General features: G+C 41.3%; 1 protein-coding gene and 1 long non-coding RNA gene across 2 annotated transcripts in view; one reads left to right on the forward strand and one right to left on the reverse strand.

Annotated features, from left to right (window-relative positions):
- The window catches only part of LOC127444669 (uncharacterized), a 78,644-nt gene that overhangs the window by 19,527 nt on the left and 38,894 nt on the right, over positions 1-20,223 (forward strand). The window lies entirely within an intron of this gene.
- Positions 2,286-15,423, reverse strand: LOC127444655 (zinc finger protein ZFP2-like). Its single transcript, XM_051704164.1, has 4 exons — positions 14,965-15,423; positions 14,502-14,895; positions 3,161-4,111; positions 2,286-2,407 (listed from the first exon to the last, which is right to left on the reverse strand). Exons 1-4 carry the CDS (start codon positions 15,355-15,357, stop codon positions 2,388-2,390), a joined length of 1,758 nt encoding a protein of 585 aa, XP_051560124.1. The 5' UTR covers positions 15,358-15,423; the 3' UTR covers positions 2,286-2,387.

Here is a 20,223-nt window from a genome sequence, read left to right on the forward strand (position 1 = left end):
TCCCAAGATCAAAGGACTTAATGACTACAGACCCGTCGCTTTGACGTTTGTGGTCATGAAGTCATTTGAGAGACTGGTGTTGGCCCACCTGAAGGACATCACTGAGCCCTTTCTGGACCCCCTTCAATTTGCTTATCGAGCAAACAGGTCTGTGGATGATGCAGTCAATGTGGGATTGCATCATATCCTGCAACATCTGGGGATACCAGGGACATATGCAAGGATTCTTTTTGTGGACTTCAGTTCGGCTTTCAACACCATTATCCCAGCTATTCTCTGGACTAAATTACACCAACTCTCTGTTCCCACGTTTATCTGTCAGAGGATCACCAGCTTTCTGACAGATGGGCAGCAGTTAGTGACGTACGATCATCACTGGTGTCCCTCAGGGATGTGTGCCCTCCCCACTACTCTTCTCCCTGTATACCATTGACTGCATTGCCAAGGACCCCTCTGTTAAGGTCCTGAAGTTCACAGATGACACTTCTGTCATAGGTCTCATCCAAGATGCCGATGAGTCTGCATACTGAAGGGAGGTTGAACAGGTGGCTGTCTGATGCAGTCATAACAGCCCGGAGCTGAACATCCTCAAAACGGTGGAGATGATTGTGGACTTTAGAAGGAACACCCCAACATTGACCCCACTCACCATTCAGGTTCCTAGGCACTACCATCTCACAGGACCTGAAGTGGGAGACCCACATTGACTCCATTGTGAAAAAGGCCCAGCAGAGGTTGTACTTCCTTCACCAGCTGAGGAAGTACAACCTGCCACAGGCGCTGCTGATACAGTTCTACTCAGCAGTCATTGAGTCTGTCCTCTGCACTTCAATATCTGTCTAGTTTGGTTCAGCTATGAAATCAGACATCAGAAGACTACAAAGGACAGTTCAGACTGCTGAGCAGATTATTGGTTCTCCCCTTCCCAACCTCCACAAATTGTACTCATCCAGAGTGAAGAGCTGGGAAAATCACTCTGGACCCCACTCACCCAGCCCACTACCTCTTTGAACTGTTGCCTTCTGGCCAGTGCTACAGAGCACCAGATCTGTCAGGCACAGGAACAGTTTTTTCCCTCATGCTTTGCATCTCATGAACTGTTAAAACTGCCCCACTGAGCAATAACAAGCTTAGTCAATTATATATATTTAACATATCCTACCTCTTCTGCACATTACATTCCCTTGCACTCTGAATATGACATGTTGTATTTGTATATTTTTGTCTTATTGTGTATTTTTATGTAAACTTTATATTCTATTCACTTAATTTGTATTCTTTATTCTATTTTTTATGATTTCTGTATTGTTGTTGTATTGTTTGTGCACTGGAAGCTTCTGTCACCAAGTCAAATTCTCTGTATGTTTAAGCATACTTGGCAATAAAGCTCATTCTGATTCTGATCCGTTTAAATAGCTTGCGCAAACATTTCAAAATAAGAGTCCCTGGTGTATTTCAGCCTTTAAAGTTAAAAGTTCCACGCTGTGAATATTTCCCCCCTGGTTAAAAACTGCATCTGGAATTTAATTCAATTTGGACTCTTGTAGCCTCTGTCTGACCCTCCCCTTCACAGGAAGACTAAGAACACTTAATATAGGCTACCAATTTTAAAAGCTATTGGCAGATTAATTTCCTTTCAACACATTATCATATCACCAAAATCCAATATTGGTCGACCTCTAATTTGTATTTATTTATATAATGGTGATATGTAATGTTTAGGCCATGCTGAATGTGTGCCCCTGCCTGTTTAAGTAAGAGTCTGTGATACAGGATTTATTTTCAGATTGTGTGGGTTTGTTTTGGTATGGGGATACAGTAATAATTTTATTTGTTCAGGTCTTGAAAAAGGTCATAAAAAGTCTTAAATTATATTGTAAAAACTCTGCAGCAACCCTGAATTAATTCAACAGATAAGGTCCTGAGATTTAGTATGAGTTATCAGTGATTATTTAAAACTGTAGGCTAACATGTTTGAATATTCAGATTACAGTAGATATACATTCAGCTCAACGATATAGCAATACAACTTTAGAATTTATATATTTAGATTTGCCAATCATTAGAATGAGAACTTGAAATTTTACAATAAGCGTACTAACTGTATCATGTACGGCTCTTATGTGCTTTACCTGACATGAGAATAATCCTTTTACCAGATGAGTGATTTATCAAAAAGAAACATCAGCGTTTACATGAACATCACCCTCTAGTGGCGACGATCATCATCACATGAAGGCAAACTTTCCAGTCCTCATCACAAGAATCGATATTATTCATACGTTGGCTGGAATGAAGAGTGACATTTGCAAAGCATTTTTATCTGATGTTTTTTTTAATAAAAATTGTTACACACTTTTGAGATTGAAAACAATGGCAACTGTGAATCAGAATTGAGGCCGATCACCTGAAAAGAGAAAAGCGTGATTTGATAGCAATTAAGAGCAGAATTGTGTAATTAAAAGCAGAATTAGGTAGGAAATACTTAAAGGGATAGTTCACCCAAAAATGAAAATTCATAATTTACTTACCTTTATGCCATCCTAGATGTGAATGACTTTCTTTCTTCTGCAGAACACCAAAGAAGAGTTTTAGAAGATTGCAGCTCTGTAGGTCCATACAATGCAAGTCAAGGGGTGCCAACATTTTGAAGCTCTGAAATCCACATAAGGACAACATAAAGGTACTCCAGACGACTTTGGTGGTTTAATCATTGTCTTCAGAAGGGAAATGATGAAACAGTCCAATGTTTGTCTTTTTTTTTTTTTTTCACTTCATTTTCACTTTCTCCTTCTGTTTTTGGTGATTAACATTTCTTCTTGCATATTGCCCACTACTGAGCAGGGAGGAGAATTTATGATAAAAAATGACTTCAAAATATATGTTTCTCACCCACACCTATCATTTCACTTCAGAACACATGGATTATAACACTGGAGTTGTATGGATTACTTTTATGCTGCCTTTGTGCTTTTTGTAGCTTCAAAATTTTGTCACCTATTCACCTGCATTGTATGGATCTACAGAGCTGAGATATTCTTCTAAAAATCTTCATCTGTGTTCTGCTGAAAAAAGAAAGTCATACACATCTGGGATGGCTTGAGGGTGAGTAAATGATGAGAGAATTTTTTGGGTGAACTATCTTTTTAATGATTTTTACCATGTTTCTTCTGATGAGTATTAAAACATCCTAAATAAGTGAATCTCTCCCCGCAGATAGAGCAGCTGTAAGGTTTCTCTCCTGTATGCACTCTCTGATGGGTTTTCAGGACATCTTGGTAGGCAAATGTTTTGTCACACAGAGTGCATTTGTAAGGTCTTTCTCCAGTATGTGTCCTCTGGTGCTTTTTTAAGTTACAATGTTTACTGAAATTCTTCCCACAAACGCTACAGTGATAAGGCTTTTCTCCCGTGTGCACTCTTACATGAACTCTCAAATCACCTGGATCAGAAAATCTCTTTCCACAGTGAGAGCAGAGGTAAGGTTTCTCTCCAGTGTGCATTCTCTCATGGATTATCAGCTGAGACTTATGACGGTAATGTTTATCACAGTGGGAGCATCGATAGGGTTTCTCCTCAGAGTGTGTTTTCTGATGCGACTGTAGACTATATGACTGCGTAAATGTTTTTCCACATTCACCGCACAGATACGGCCTCTCATTGGTGTGCATATGCAAGTGTTTCTTAAGTTGGGGTCCATAGCTGAATCCCTTCTCACACTGAGGACACTTGTATGGTTTCTCCCCCGTGTGTATTCTCTTATGAGCAACAAGACTTCCTTTCGTTGTGAAACACTTGTCACACTCACTGCATTGAAAAGGCTTTTCACCACTGTGTGTCCTCATGTGAATTTGTAGAGTAGAAGGAGCTGAGAAAATCTTCCCGCACTGATCACAGTGGAACCCCTCTCTTCTGTGCACTTCTGAATGAAGTTTCTTCTCTTCTTTGGTAGAAAAGCTGCACCCACATCTCCTACATTTGAAGAATTTATTTTCTGTGCATCTTCTCTCACGTCTCACTAAACGTGACTGTGACACTCTTTTACCAGATGCTGTCAAACGCTGTTTTGATGTAGAAGCCGTTTCTCCACCAGCAGATGAATCACTGTTTTCTACAAGGAACATGACAGTAAATAATAGTACGATTGCAAATATTACACAAACTATTTATAATGAATGTGATGTTGTGTGGTTAGAGAGGAAGGCTTGAGGTGGAGAAAAATATCCATCAGAATTAATAATATCCATCCATGTGTTTATCCTCACTTCAATGCATATCTGTGACTTTAATTAGATAATAATGTTTTCTAAATAGAAGGACATGCAAAAAAGTGACTATATGAAAACATATCGTGTTTTAGCCTGCCTGCCTGCCTTCCTGCCTGTCTGTGTATCTACCTACCAACCTACCTACGTAGCTATCTATCTATCTACGCATCTATCTCCGTATCTATCTATCTATCTATATATCTATCTATGCATCTATCTCCGCATCTGTCTATCTCTGTATCGATCTATCTCTGCATCCATCTATTTATGCATCTATCTATCTATCGATCTATCTCCACATCTATCTCCACATCTATCTACGCATCTATCTCCATAACTATCTACGCATCTATCTCCGTATCTATCTATCTCTGCATCTATCTCTGCATCCATCTATCTACCTCTGCATCTATCTCCGTATCTATCTATCTACACATGTATCTATCTATCTACGCATCTATCTATCTATCTACGCATCTATCTTCGCATCTATCTATCTATCTCCGTATCTATCCTCCCTATCTCCGCATCTATCTATCTATCTATCTACGCATCTATCTCCGTATCTATCTATCTCTGCATCTATCTCCGTATCCATCTATCTACCTCCGCATCTATCTCCGTATCCATCTATCTACCTCCACATCTATCTCCGAATCCATCTATCTACCTCTGCATCTATCTATCTATCTCCGCATCTATCTATCTATGCATCTATTTCCGGATCTATCTATCTATCTACACATCTATCTCTGTATCTATCTATCTCCGCATCTATCTATCTATCTACGCATCTATCTCCGCATCTATCCTCCGTATCTCCGCATCTATCTATCTGCACATCTATCTCTGTATCTATCTATCTCCGCGTCTATCTATCTATCTACGCATCTATCTCCGCATCTATCCTCCGTATCTCCGCATCTATCTATATACACATCTATCTCTGTATCTATCCATCTCCGCATCTATCTACCTCCGCATCTATCTCCGAATCCATCTATCTACTTCCGCATCTATCTCCGTATCCATCTATCTACCTCTGCATCTATCTATCTATCTCCGCATCTATCCTCCGTATCTATCTCCGCATCTATCTCCGTATCTATCTATCTATGCATCTATCTCCGGATCTATCTATCTACACATCTATCTCCGGATCTATCTATCTCCGCATCTATCTATCTATCTACGCATCTATCTACACATCTATCCTCCGTATCTCCGCATCTATCTATCTACACATCTATCTCTGTATCTATCCATCTCCGCATCTATCTATCTCCGCATCCATTTATCTACCTCTGCATCTATCTCCATATCCATCTTCCTCCGCATCTATCTACCTCCGCATCTATCTCCGTATCCAGCTATCTACCTCTGCATCTATCTATCTCCGCATCTATCTACGCATCCATCTATCTACCTCCGCATCTATCTCTGTATCCATCTATCTACCTCTGCATCTATCTATCTATCTCCGCATCTATCCTCCGTATCTATCTCCGCATCTATCTACGCATCCATCTATCTACCTCCGCATCTATCTCTGTATCCATCTATCTACCTCTGCATCTATCTATCTATCTCCGCATCTATCCTCCGTATCTATCTCCGCATCTATCTCCGTATCATCTATCTACCTCCGCATCTATCTCCATATCCATCTATCTACCTCCGCATCTATCTCCATATCCATCTATCTACCTCCACATCTATCTCCGTATCCATCTATCTACCTCCGCATCTATCTATCTATCTCTGTATCTATCTACACATCTATCAATCAATGCATCTATCTATCTATCTATCTATCTATGCATCTATCTATCTACGCATCTATCAATCTATCTACGCATCTATCAATCTATCTACGAATCTATCTATGCATCTATCTATCTCCGCATCTATCCTCCGTATCTCCGCATCTATCTCCGCATCTATCTATCTATTTACGCATCTATCTCCGCATCTATCTCCGCATCTATTTATCTATCTCCGCATCTATCTATCTCCATATCCATCTATCTACCTCCGCATTTATCTCCGCATTCATCTATCTACCTCCGCATCTACCTCCGTATCCATCTATCTATCTTCGCATCTATCTACCTCCATATCCATCTATCTATCTCCGCATCTATCTACCTCCATATCCATCTATGTACCTCCACATCTATCTATCTCGGCATCTATCTCCGTATCTATCTATATAGGCATCTATCTCCGTTTCTATCTATCTAGGCATCTATCTCCGTATCTATCTATCTATCTATCTATCTCGGCATCTACTCCGCATCTATCTATCTCGGCATCTACCTCGGCATCCATCTATCTATCTATCTCGGCATCTATCTCCGTATCTATCTATCTCGGCATCTATCTCCGTATCTATCTATCTCGGCATCTATCTCTGTATCTATCTATCTATCTCGGCATCTATCTCTGTATCTATCTATCTCCGCATCTATCTATCTATCTCCGCATCTATCTATCAATCTATCTATCTCCGCATCTCTCTATCTATCTCGGCATCTACCTCCATATCCATCTATCTATCTATCTACCTCCGCATCTATCTCCGTATCCATCTATCTACCTCCGCATCTATCTCCGTATCCATCTATCTACCTCCGCACCTATCTCCGTATCCATCTATCTACCTCTGCATCTATCTCCTTAACTATCTATCTCCACATCTATCTATCCATCTACGCATCTATCTCCGTATCTATCAATCTATCTATCTATCTACACATCTATCTCCGTATCTATCTATCTCTGCATCTATCTATCTACGCATCTATCTATCTATCTCCGTATCTATCTCTGCATCTATCCTCCGTATCTCCGCATCTATCTATCTACGCATCTATCTCCGCATCTATCTATCTCTGCATCTATCTATCTACGCATCTATCTATCTATCTCCGTATCTATCTCTGCATCTATCCTCCGTATCTCCGCATCTATCTATCTCCGCATCTATCTATCTCCGCATCTATCCTCCGTATCTCCGCATCTATCTCTCTACACATCTATCTCCGCATCTATCTGTCTACCTCCGCATCTATCTCCGTATCCATCTTCCTCCGCATCTATCTCCGTATCCATCTATCTACCTCCGCATCTATCTCCGCATCCATCTATCTACCTCTGCATCTATCTCCATATCCATCTTCCTCCGCATCTATCTCCGTATCCAGCTATCTACCTCTGCATCTATCTATCTATCTCCGCATCTATCCTCCGTATCTATCTCCGCATCTATCTCCGCATCCATCTATCTACCTCCGCATCTATCTCCGTATCCAGCTATCTACCTCTGCATCTATCTATCTCCGCATCTATCCTCCGTATCTATCTCCGCATCTATCTACGCATCCATCTATCTACCTCCGCATCTATCTCTGTATCCATCTATCTACCTCTGCATCTATCTATCTATCTCCACATCTATCCTCCGTATCTATCTACGCATCCATCTATCTACCTCCGCATCTATCTCCGTATCCATCTATCTACCTCCTCATCTATCTCCATATCCATCTATCTACCTCCGCATCTATCTCCATATCCATCTATCTACCTCCACATCTATCTCCGTATCCATCTATCTACCTCCGCATCTATCTATCTATCTCTGTATCTATCTACACATCTATCAATCAATGCATCTATCTATCTATCTATGCATCTATCTATCTACGCATCTATCAATCTATGCATCTATCTCCGCATCTATCTATCTCCGCATCTATCCTCCGTATCTCCGCATCTATCTCCGCATCTATTTATCTATCTCCGCATCTATCTATCTCCATATCCATCTATCTACCTCCGCATTTATCTCCGCATTCATCTATCTACCTCCGCATCTACCTCCGTATCCATCTATCTATCTCCGCGTCTATCTACCTCCATATCCATCTATCTATCTCCGCATCTATCTACCTCCGTATCCATCTATGTACCTCCACATCTATCTATCTCGGCATCTATCTCCGTATCTATCTATCTAGGCATCTATCTCCGTTTCTATCTATCTAGGCATCTATCTCCGTATCTATCTATCTATCTATCTATCTCGGCATCTACTTCCGCATCTATCTACCTCGGCATCTACCTCCGCATCTATCTACCTCGGCATCTACCTCTGCATCCATCTATCTCCGTATCTATCTATCTATCTACCTACCTCGGCATCCATCTACCTCCACATCCATCTATCTATCCATCCACCCCGGCATCCATCTACCTCCGCATCCACCTATTTAATATCTATCTTGGCATCTATCTCGGCATCCATCTACCTCCGTATCCATCTACCTCGGCATCCATCTACCTCCGTATCCATCTAACTCGGCAGCCATCTACCACGGCAGCCATCTACCTCGGAATCTACCTCCATATCTATCTATCTATCTCGGCATCTATCTCCGTATTTATCTATCTATCTCGGCATCTATCTCCGTATCTATCTATCTATCTATCTCAGCATCTATCTATCTATCTATCTCGGCATCTACCTCGGCATGCATCTATCTCGGCATCTACCTCGGCATCCATCTATCTATCTATCTCGGCATCTATCTATCTATCTCAGCATCTATCTATCTATCTATCTTGGCATCTACCTCGGCATCCATCTATCTATCTCGGCATCTACCTCGGCATCCATCTATCTATCTATCTCGGCATCTATCTCCGTATCTATCTATCTCGGCATCTATCTCCGTATCTATCTATCTATCTATCTCGGCATCTATCTCTGTATCTATCTATCTATCTCGGCATCTATCTCTGTATCTATCTATCTCCGCATCTATCTATCTATCTCCGCATCTATCTATCTATCTATCTCCGCATCTATCTATCAATCTATCTATCTCCGCATCTCTCTATCTATCTCGGCATCTACCTCTGTATCCATCTATCTACCTCCGCATCTATCTCCGTATCCATCTACCTCCGCATCTATCTCCGTATCCATCTATCTACCTCCGCATCTATCTCCGTATCCATCTATCTACCTCCGCACCTATCTCCGTATCCATCTATCTACCTCCGCACCTATCTCCGTATCCATCTATCTACCTCTGCATCTATCTCCGTATCTATCTATCTACACATCTATCTATCCATGTACGCATCTATGCATCTATCTCTGTATCTATCAATCTATCTATCTATCTACACATCTATCTCCGTATCTATCTATCTCTGCATCTATCTATCTACGCATCTATCTATCTATCTCCGTATCTATCTCCGCATCTATCCTCCCTATCTCCGCATCTATCTCCGCATCTATCCTCCGTATCTCCACATCTATCTATCTACACATCTATCTCCGCATCTATCTCCGCATCCATCTGTCTACCTCCGCATCTATCTCCGTATCCATCTTCCTCCGCATCTATCTCCGTATCCATTTATCTACCTCCGCATCTATCTCCGTATCCATATACCTCTGCATCTATCTATCTCTGCATTTATCCTCCGCATCTCCGCATCTATCTATCTATCTACACATCTATCTCTGTATCTATCCATCTCCGCATCTATCTCTGCAACCATCTATCTACCTCCGCATCTATCTCCGTATCCATCTATCTACCTCCGCATCTATCTCCATATCCTTCTATCTACCTCCGCATCTATCTCCGTATCCATCTACCTCCGCATCTATCTATCTATCTCTGTATCTATCTACGCATCTATCTATCTACGCATCTATCAATCAATGCATCTATCTATCTACGCATCTATCAATCTATCTACGCATCTATCTACGCATCTATCCTCCATATCTCCGCATCTATCCTCCGTATCTCCGCATCTATCCTCCGTATCTCCGCATCTATGTATCTATGCATCTATCTCCGTATCTATCTATCTATTTATGCATCTATCTCCGCATCTATCTCCACATTCATCTATCTACCTCCGCATCTACCTCCGTATCCATCTATCTCGGCATCTATCTCCGTATCTATCTATCTAGACATCTATCTCCATTTCTGTCTATCTAGGTATCTATCTCCGTATCTATCTATCTATCTTGGCATCTACCTCCGCATCTATCTACCTCGGCATCTACCTCCGCATCTACCTACCTCCGCAACTACCTCCGTATCCATCTACCTCCGCATCCATCTACCTCCGCATCCATCTCGGAATCTATCTCCCTATCTGTCTATCTATCTTGGCATCCATCTACCTCTGTATCCATCTACCTCGGCATCTATCTCCGTATCCATCTGCCTCGGCATCTACCTCTGCATCCATCTGCCTCCGCATCCATCTGCCTCCGCATCCACCTCCGTATCCATCTGCCTCGGCATCCTCCTCCATATCCATCTGCCTCGGCATCCGCCTCCGTATCCATCTACCTCGGCATCTACCTCCGAATCCATCCATCTATCTCGGCATCTATCTCGGCATCCATTTACCTCCGTATCTATCTATCTATCTCTGTATCCATCTATCTCCGTATCTACCTCGCCATCTATCTCGGCATCCACCTACATCCATATCCATCTACCTCCTCCGTATCCATCTATCTATCTCGGCATCCATTTACCTCTGTATCTATCTATCTTGACATCCATCTACCTCCGTATCCATCTCCCTCAGCATCTACCTCCATATCCATCTACCTCGGCATCTACCTCCGCATTCATCTACCTCGGCATCTACCTCTGCATCCATCTATCTCCGTATCTATCTATCTATCTATCTCGGCATCTATCTCCGTATCTATCTATCTCGGCATCTATCTCTGTATCTATCTACGCATCTATCTATCTATCTACGCATCTATCAATCAATGCATCTATCTATGCATCTATCAATCTATGCATCTATCTATCTATCTGCGCATCTATCAATCTATCTACGCATCTATCTATCTATGCATCTATCTCCGTATCTATCTATCTCCGCATCTATCCTCCGTATCTCCGCATCTATCCTCCATATCTCTGCATCTATCTTCCGTATCTCCGCATCTATGTATCTATGCATCTATCTCCGTATCTATCTATCTATTTATGCATGTATCTCCACATCTATCTCCGCATCTATCTATCTCCATATCCATCTATCTACCTCCGCATTCATCTATCTACCTCCGCATCTACCTCTGTATCCAGCTATCTACCTCCGTATCCATCTATCTACCTCCACATCTATCTATCTCGGCATCTATCTCCGTTTCTATCTATCTAGGCATCTATCTCCGTATCTATCTATCTATCTCGGCATCTACCTCCGCATCTATCTACCTCGGCATCTACCTCCGTATCTATCTACCTCCGCAACTACCTCTGTATCCATCTACCTCCGCATCCATCTACCTCCGCATTCATCTCGGCATCTATCTCCCTATCTGTCTATCTATCTCGGCATCCATCTACCTCTGTATCCATCTACCTCGGCATCTATCTCCGTATCCATCTGCCTCGGCATCCACCTCCGTATCCATCTGCCTCGGCATCCTCCTCCGTATCCATCTGCCTCGGCATCCTCCTCCGTATCCATCTGCCTCGGCATCTACCTCCGTATCCATCTATCTATCTGTCTTGGCATCTATCTCGGCATCCATTTACCTCCGTATCTATCTGTCTCTGTATCCATCTACCTCTGTATCCATCTATCTCCGTATCTATCTCGCCATCTATCTCGGCATCCATCTACATCCATATCCATCTACCTCCTCCGTATCCATCTATCTATCTCAGCATCCATTTACCTCTGTATCTATCTATCTTGACATCCATCTACCTCCGTATCCATCTCCCTCGGCATCTACCTCCGCATTCATCTACCTCGGCATCTACCTCTGCATCCATCTATCTCTGTATCTATCTATTTATCTATCTGTCTATCTATCTATCTATCTCGGCATCTATCTCTGTATCTATCTATCTATCTATCTATCTATCTCGGCATCTATCTCTGTATCTATATGTCTATCTCGGCATCTATCTCTGTATCTATCTATCTATCTCGGCATCTACCTCGGCATCCATCTATCTATCTCCACATCTATCTCCGTATCTATCTATCTCCGCATCTATCTATCTATCAATCTATATATCTCCGCATCTCTCTATCTCCGCATCTATCTATCTCCGCTTCTATCTATCTCGGCATCTACCTCCGTATCCATCTATCTATCTCGGCATCTACCTCCGTATCCATCTATCTATCTATCTTGGCATCTATTTCCATATCTATCTATCTATCTATCTCAGCATCTATCTCCGCATCTATCTATCTAGCTATCTCGGCATCTACCTCGGCATCCATCTATCTATCTCGGCATCTACCTCGGCATCCATCTATCTATCTATCTCGGCATCTATCTATCTCGGCATCTATCTCTGTATCTATCTATTTATCTATCTGGGCATCTTTCTCTATATCTATCTATCTATCTGTCTATCTCCGCATCTATCTCCGTATCTATCTATCTCCGCATCTATCTATCTATCTCCGCATCTATCTCCGTATCTATCTATCTATCTCCGCATCTATCTATCTATCAATCTATCTATCTCCACATCTCTCTATCTCCGCATCTATCTCCGCATCTATCTCCATAACTATCTACGCATCTATCTCTGTATCTATCTACACATCTATCTCCGCATCTATCTCTGTATCTGTCTATCTCTGTATCTATCTCCGTATCTGTCTATCTCCATATCTATCTACGCATCTATCTCTGTATCTCCGCATCTATCTCTGTATCTGTCTATCTCCGTATCTATCTCCGCATCTATCTATCTCCGTATCTATCTACGCATCTATCTCCGTATCTATCTATCTATCTCCGCATCTATCTATCTATCTATCTACACATCTCCGCATCTATCTATCTGTCTACGCATCTATCTATCTACACATCTCCGCATCTATCTATCTCCGCATCTATCTATCTGTCTACGCATCTATCTCCGTATCTATCTATCTATCTCCGCATCTATCTATCTACACATCTCCGCATCTTTATATCTCCGCATCTATCTATCTGTCTACGCATCTATCTATCTCTGCATCTATCTATCTATCTACACATCTCCGCATCTATCTGTCTACGCATCTATCTCCGTATCTATCTCCGCATCTATCTCCGTATCTATCTATCTATCTCCGCATCTATCTATCCCCATATCTATCTATCTCCGCATCTATCCTCTGTATCTCTGCATCTATCTCCGCATCTAACTATGTATCTACGCATCTATCTCCGCATCCATCTATCTACCTCCGCATCTATCTCCGTATCCATCTACCTCCGCATCTATCTCCGTATCCATCTATCTGCCTCCGCATCTATCTCCGTATCCATCTATCTGCCTCCGCATCTATCTCCGTATCCATCTATCTGCCTCGGCATCCACCTCCGCATCCATCCGCCTCGGCATCCACCTCCGCATCCATCCACCTCGGCATCCACCTCCGCATCCATCCACCTCGGCATCCACCTCCGCATCCATCTATCTCCGCATCCACCTCCGCATCCATCTATCTCCGCATCCACCTCGGCATCCATCTACCTCCGTATCCATCTACCTCGGCATCTACCTCCGTATCCATCTACCTCCGCATCCATCTATCTATCTCGGCATCCATCTAACTCGGCGTCCATCTATCTATCTATCTATCTATCTGTCTCCGCATCTATCTATCTGTCTCCGCATCTATCTATCTGTCTCCGCATTTATCTATCTATCTGTCTCCGTATCTCTCTATCTCCGCATCTATCTCCGTATCTATCTATCTATCTATCTCTGCATCTATCTCCACATCTATCTATCTCTGACTCTATCTTTTGTTGAGTTCTATTATTGAAGGCATTTCAAGAGAACTTTATAATATAATTATTAATTATATTTTCATTAGGTTTCAACGTTGTGAATATTTTTTGTTAAATTGCATGAAATCATATATGAAAACTAATATATATATATATATATATATATATATATATATATATATACACACATACATATACACACATACACATACATACATATATGTTATATATGATGATGCACCCTTCTTGGTTTTATTAATATCGTTTTAGTTTTCAGTTGCATTAAGCTTACATATTGTCAAAAGTCTTGGGAATAAAAATTTTTTTTACCAGCCAGTGGCGATAAATTCTCCAACGTGTCTGTAGATGGTTGAGAACATATGACATTAAGTGAATGAACATACCTGAAATAATAAAATACACATCCTCATCATGATTTTCATCGTGATCATCATGTTGTTCCTTTGCTGTGGTTTCTCCTCTCATCTCCATCAGGTTCCTGCAGTCCAGCAGCTTCACTGAACACATCTTCAATGGTATCTGCAGCATCTGCTGTTCTCCAGCGTTACAGACAGAAGCCAGAGACTCTGTGGAGGTTTGATCACCCTGATTACTGTCACACACACTCTCCTGAGTGTCAGTATAACAGAGTAAAGTGAGGCTGAGCTCTGAGTCCTGTGTGTCTCTGGATCTCTGTTCAGATCTCTGATCTCTGACGCTCCACACTGAATCCTGACATTCTGTGGAGGTCCCATCAGTCACACACACTGAAGATTGACAGGAAACCTTCTCCAGCTCCTGACAAACACAACACAATCACTGTACTGACTCATCTGGACTCTTGATATATTTAACAGCTGTACAAACCTCTCCGTTCAGTGGATCTCCTCTTTCCCTCAGCTTTGCCTCCAGTAACGCCACCTCTTTCTTCAGCTGAGAGATTTCTGTCATCAAATCATCAATATCCAGCATGGACAGATCAGTTCCTACTGATTTACAGCACATCAAATCCACCTGCAAACTCATCTTCAACATCTCAACACAAAAACTCAATAAGACTCCTGAAACAGGATATTTAAAGCTCTTGTCAAAACAAAGAGAAAACGTTTGGTTTGCTGTCATGAAAGAGAGGAAATCATCAAGAATAGAAACAGATAAGTGACATAAATGTATGAAAGACGCAGCAGCTGAACATCTAAACAAACTGTGAGTTCTTCTTTCTTTGTTTAGTGAGTTTACCGGCGGACTAAAGAGCTTCATACCGACTCCTGCTGGACTGGAGACACAACACAATCAACACTAGATTCAGCAGGAGGATCTCAGAAACATCTTGTGATTATTGACAGGTAAAAAGTCAAACACTGAGTAGTTAGAGATGCTGTAATCCACTCAAAACTGCTAAAGCACCACAGTTTTAGTCTTTCTAAACCACAAGGAACAGTTTATTTTCATTGTCATAGTGCTATTAAAAACAAAAAGGACTTATTTGTAAATCATATTCATCCTATGCTACACTGAAAGCACTGCAACACATTTTTGTTTTGTTTTTTTACTGTGTGAATTTAATTGTTTGTTTTTATAAATATACACTTATTTCAAATCAGATGATTGCAAAATGCCTAAAAAAGTTGGGAAATTTGAGTGTTTACCACTGTGTAACTTCCCGTTAAAATCCCGTGCCTCCTGATGAAACTGCCCAGGGGTAACATGTATAAATTAAAAAGTAACAGTCCCAAAATTGATCCTTGTGGTACCCCACAGGTAAACTCAGTGTTTGGAAAAGTGGTCATCTATAGATAAAAAAATTTCTTCCACAAAGATATGATGTAAACCAATTAAAAACAGTTCCAGACAGGCCAACATGCTCACTTCATCTATCTAAAAGTGTCTGTATCAAAGGCAGAACTGAAGGCTTCTACATCCATATCCATCTGTTGCAGTCAAGATTTTTTCTGATATCGTTCACTGCTTTTAGCCGGGCTGTCTCCGTGCTGTGATATGTTCTAAAACATGACTGAAACATTTCTAGTTTTGTGTTTGCGTTTAAGAACGTACTTACAGTTGAAGTCAGAAGTTTACATACACCTTAGCCAAATATATTTAAACTCAGTTTTTCACAATTCCTGACATTTAATCAAAGAAAACATTCCGTCTTAGGTCAGTAAGGATCACTACTTTATTTTAAGAATGTGAAATATCAGAATAATAGTAGAGAGAATTATTTATTTTGGCTTTTATTTCTTTCATCACATTCCCAGTGGGTCAGAAGTTTGCATACACTTTGTCAGTATTTGGTAGCATTGCCTTTAAATTGTTTAACTTGCGTCAAATGTTTTGGGGAGCCTTCCACAAGCTTCTCACAATAAGTTGCTGGAATTTTGTCCCATTCCTCCAGACAGAACTGGTGTAACTGAGTCAGGTTTGTAGGCCTCCTTGCTCGCACACGCTTTTTCAGTTCTGCCCAGAAATGTTCTATCGGATTGAGGTCAGGGCTTTGTGATGTTCACTACAATACCTTGACTTTGTTGTCCTTAAACCATTTTGCCACAACTTGAGGTATGCTTGGGGTCATTGTCCATTTGGAAGTCCCATTTGCGACTGAGCTTTAACTTCCTGGCTGATGTCTTGAGATGTTGCTTCAATATATCTACATCATTTTCTCCCCTCATTATGCCATCTATTTTGTGAAGTGCACCAGTCCCTCCTGCAGCAAAGCACCCCCACAACATGATGCTGCCACCCCCATGCTTCACGGTTGGGATGGTATTCTTCGGCTTGCAAGCCTCACCCTTTTTCCTCCAAACATATCGATGGTCATTATGGCCAACCAGTTAAATTTTGTTTCATCAGACCAGAGGACATTTCTCCAAAAAGTAAGATCTCCGTCCACATGTGCACTTGCAAACTGTTGTCTGGCTTTTTTATGGCGGTTTTTGAGAAGTGGCTTCTTCCTTCCTGAGCAACCTTTCAGGTTATTGTCGATATGAGACTCGTTTTACTGTGGATATAGATACTTGTCTACCTGTTTCCTCCAGCATCTTCACAAGGTCCTTTGCTGTAGTTTTGCACTTTTCGCACCAAACTACGTTCATCTCTAGAGGACAGAATGCGTCTTCTTCCCGAGTGGTATGATGGCTGTGTGGTCCCATTGTGTTTATACTTGCGTACTATTGTTTGTACAGATGAACGTGGTACCTTCAGGCATTTGAAAATTGCTCCCAAGGATGAATCAGACTTGTGGAGGTCCACAATGTTTTTTCTGAGGTCTTGGCTGATTTCTTTTGATTTTCCCATGATGTCAAGCAAAGAGGCACTGAGTTTGAAGGTAGGCCTTAAAATATATCCACACGTACACCTCCAGTTGACTCCAATAAGCCCATCAGAAGTTAATTGTCTAATTGCCTAAAGGCTTGATATCATTTTCTGGAATTTTCCAAGCTGCTTAAAGGCATAGTTAACTTAGTGTATGTAAACTTCTGACCCACTGGAACTGTGATATAGTCAATTAAAAGTGAAACAATCAGTCTGTAAACAATTGTTGGAAAAATTACTCGTGTCATGCACAAAGTAGATGTCCTAAACGACTTGCCAAAATTATAGTTTACTAATATGAAATCTGTGGAGTGGTTAAAAAATGAGTTTTAATGACTTCAACCTAAGTGTATGTAAACTTCTGACTTCAACTGTAGCAGATTAAAAACAAGTTTCTCTAAAATATTGTTTAAAAATGGGAGATTTGTAATGGGTCCATAATTGCAGGGTGTTAAAATATCCAGGTTTCCTTTCTTTAATAGAGGTTTTACTAAAGTGGTTTTAAAATCAGTGGAGAAAACACCATGCTGTAGGGAGTGATTTACTATGGCAAGGATGTCTTCAGATACAGAATTAAAAAAAGTTTTAAAAAGGGAAGTTGGAATTGGGACAAGGGAACGTGGAGGGTTTCAGTTCTGTTACTATTTTCCTGACAGTTTCAGCATCAACCAGGTCAAAACGTTCCAACTTGACATCACTCTGTATATAGGATATAGGTAAAAGTACAGTGTGCTTGTTTTGCTGGCATATACCAGATCTAATGTCAGTTATTTTCTCCCTGAAGTAGCCAGCAAACTCTTCACGTTTACAACCTGGAACCTCGATACTCTAGGTAGTTGTAGGATTTACCAGGATTGTACTAAAAAGCAGTCTGCCCTTCCCTGCCCTTCAGTGTCTCTCTGTAGATTGCAGCTGTCCATACACCCTTTTTTCCCCTCTCTGGACAAATAGGAAAAGGTGTAGCTGGATGGACAGGCCTCAGTCAGTGTGGCAGGTGCATCTGTGCCCAGCCAGGTCACAGTAAAAAAAAAAAAAGACAGTCTAGATTATGATTACTGATGTAGTCAGTGATACAAAAATATTTGTTTGTTAACACCCTTATGTTAAAAAGAGCATGTTGATTTCTATCCGTTTTACAGCAGAAAATATGTTCCTGTTTACAGGAACTATAACCAAGTTTTTTATGTTTGGTCCCTTTATTGCTCTGTTGGCAGTGTTGTATCGAGTTGAGATGATGGAATTTATAAAATCAACAGAAGTAGGTGGTGTAGGTAGTCATGATGAAATACCTTGCACTATATTATGGGTGAGCATCTGCAAGCCCCTGTGGTTGGGGTGCAGTCCATCATGCTTAAACAACGCAGGTCAGCCCCAGAAAAAAATCTAAGTTGTCTATAAAGCCGACGTCTCCCCGGCCTGAGTCAGGCGGTGGGGATATGTGGCAGCGGGGGCATGGTCGAGCGTTCGTCCGGAGAGAAAGCAGTAAGGGTACACACACCTGAGCCTGATAATGTCTAACACCTGTTTCTAATTGCAGTAATCTTTGGGGAGAGCGGTATAAAGGGACCACGCCAGCGACGAGAGAGTGCTACCAGACATTAGCCGAGAATGGCTAACTTTTCAACTTAACACATTGTATGTTCCTTTGGATGTTATGCTGAAAAGCCATTTTTGAGTTGTTACATTAAAGTCCTACCTTTGATTTTAAGTCCCAAGTTTCCCCGTTTCCACATTCCGCTGTTGCCACATTCACCATTAATTATGATTGTTTTGTCAGTCCAACACGGTCAGATAACTCTGCCCCTTCTGCTACATATGGCAAGCTGCAAGTGCCAGGTGCATAAGCCAATCACTGTCATACAGTTCCCATTAATCCATTTTGCAAGTGAATTTGTCAATCAGTCAGAGATTTATTATGAGGGCTTGTCTAAGGACCCGTCAATGTACACCTGCATAAGACGGATGCGTTTGGAGCATCCAAATTCTAACAAGTCAGTCCACTGACAGCCATCTTTGTAATGTTCCCCGGAGGCTATTTCCAGTCATGCCAATGCAGCTCCTATCTACTTGAATGGGGTCAAAATTACGATAAAAGAACATATTTCAAATCAGCAATAAAATTTGATAATATTGGAATCATAAATTGTGCTTCTTGACCTCATATTATGCTAAAACACGCAATTTTCCTGGCTTGTATAGCTAATGTGCATGCGCATTAGTGAGTTGATTGACAAGCGATGCCTGTATCTAAATATGGATTGGCTCTTTTATCTGTAAGGCGGGACTTCCTTTCTACATCTGTTGACCGTTGGTCACTAGAGCTCCTTGGTTGAGCATTCCAATTTCTCCCATTAATTTTAATAGAAGTGGCCCAGAAACGGAACTTTTGATCAGATGTTAGAAGTGAATGCACTAAGCTGCTTAGGAAAGTTATAGGATGCACACTTGCTCCCTATTTAGTGAATGACTTAACCTCCAGTGTGCTGTCTGTCGGCAATGGTCTCAGAAAATTTTGAAATGCACCTTATTTTTATTCTGAATCCGTATACAACCTCTGAAAGCATCATTTTCCAGCTTTAGGATACGTCCATTGATTCTCAATAATGCACAGTGAATGTAGAATTTTTATGGAAAGTATCCCTGTGTTTAACAGCATGCCGTTTTTTACCAGATGTAATTTTGTTGTCGTTTCTCTGACAGACAAACGCAACTGAGATTGACACCATGTTGCTTTGTCACATGACTCTGTGCGCTGAAAGTTTAACTCTTTCATGACAGCCTAGAGTCTCCTGAACTGAGATCAGCTGGTTTAAA

The sequence above is a fragment of the Myxocyprinus asiaticus genome, chromosome 8 (genome assembly GCF_019703515.2).
Source record: "Myxocyprinus asiaticus isolate MX2 ecotype Aquarium Trade chromosome 8, UBuf_Myxa_2, whole genome shotgun sequence".
Lineage (NCBI taxonomy): Eukaryota > Metazoa > Chordata > Actinopteri > Cypriniformes > Catostomidae > Myxocyprinus > Myxocyprinus asiaticus.

Coding starts and splice junctions, on each gene's coding strand:
- LOC127444655 (XM_051704164.1), bottom strand. CDS start 15,357: ATGAAGCTCTTTAGTCCGCCGGTAAACTCACTAAACAAAGAAAGAAGA. Junction 14,896..14,964: donor GAGATCCACTGAACGGAGAG/GTTTGTACAGCT, acceptor TGTGTTTGTCAG/GAGCTGGAGAAGGTTTCCTG. Junction 4,112..14,501: donor TGTGTATTTTATTATTTCAG/GTATGTTCATTC, acceptor TGTTCCTTGTAG/AAAACAGTGATTCATCTGCT.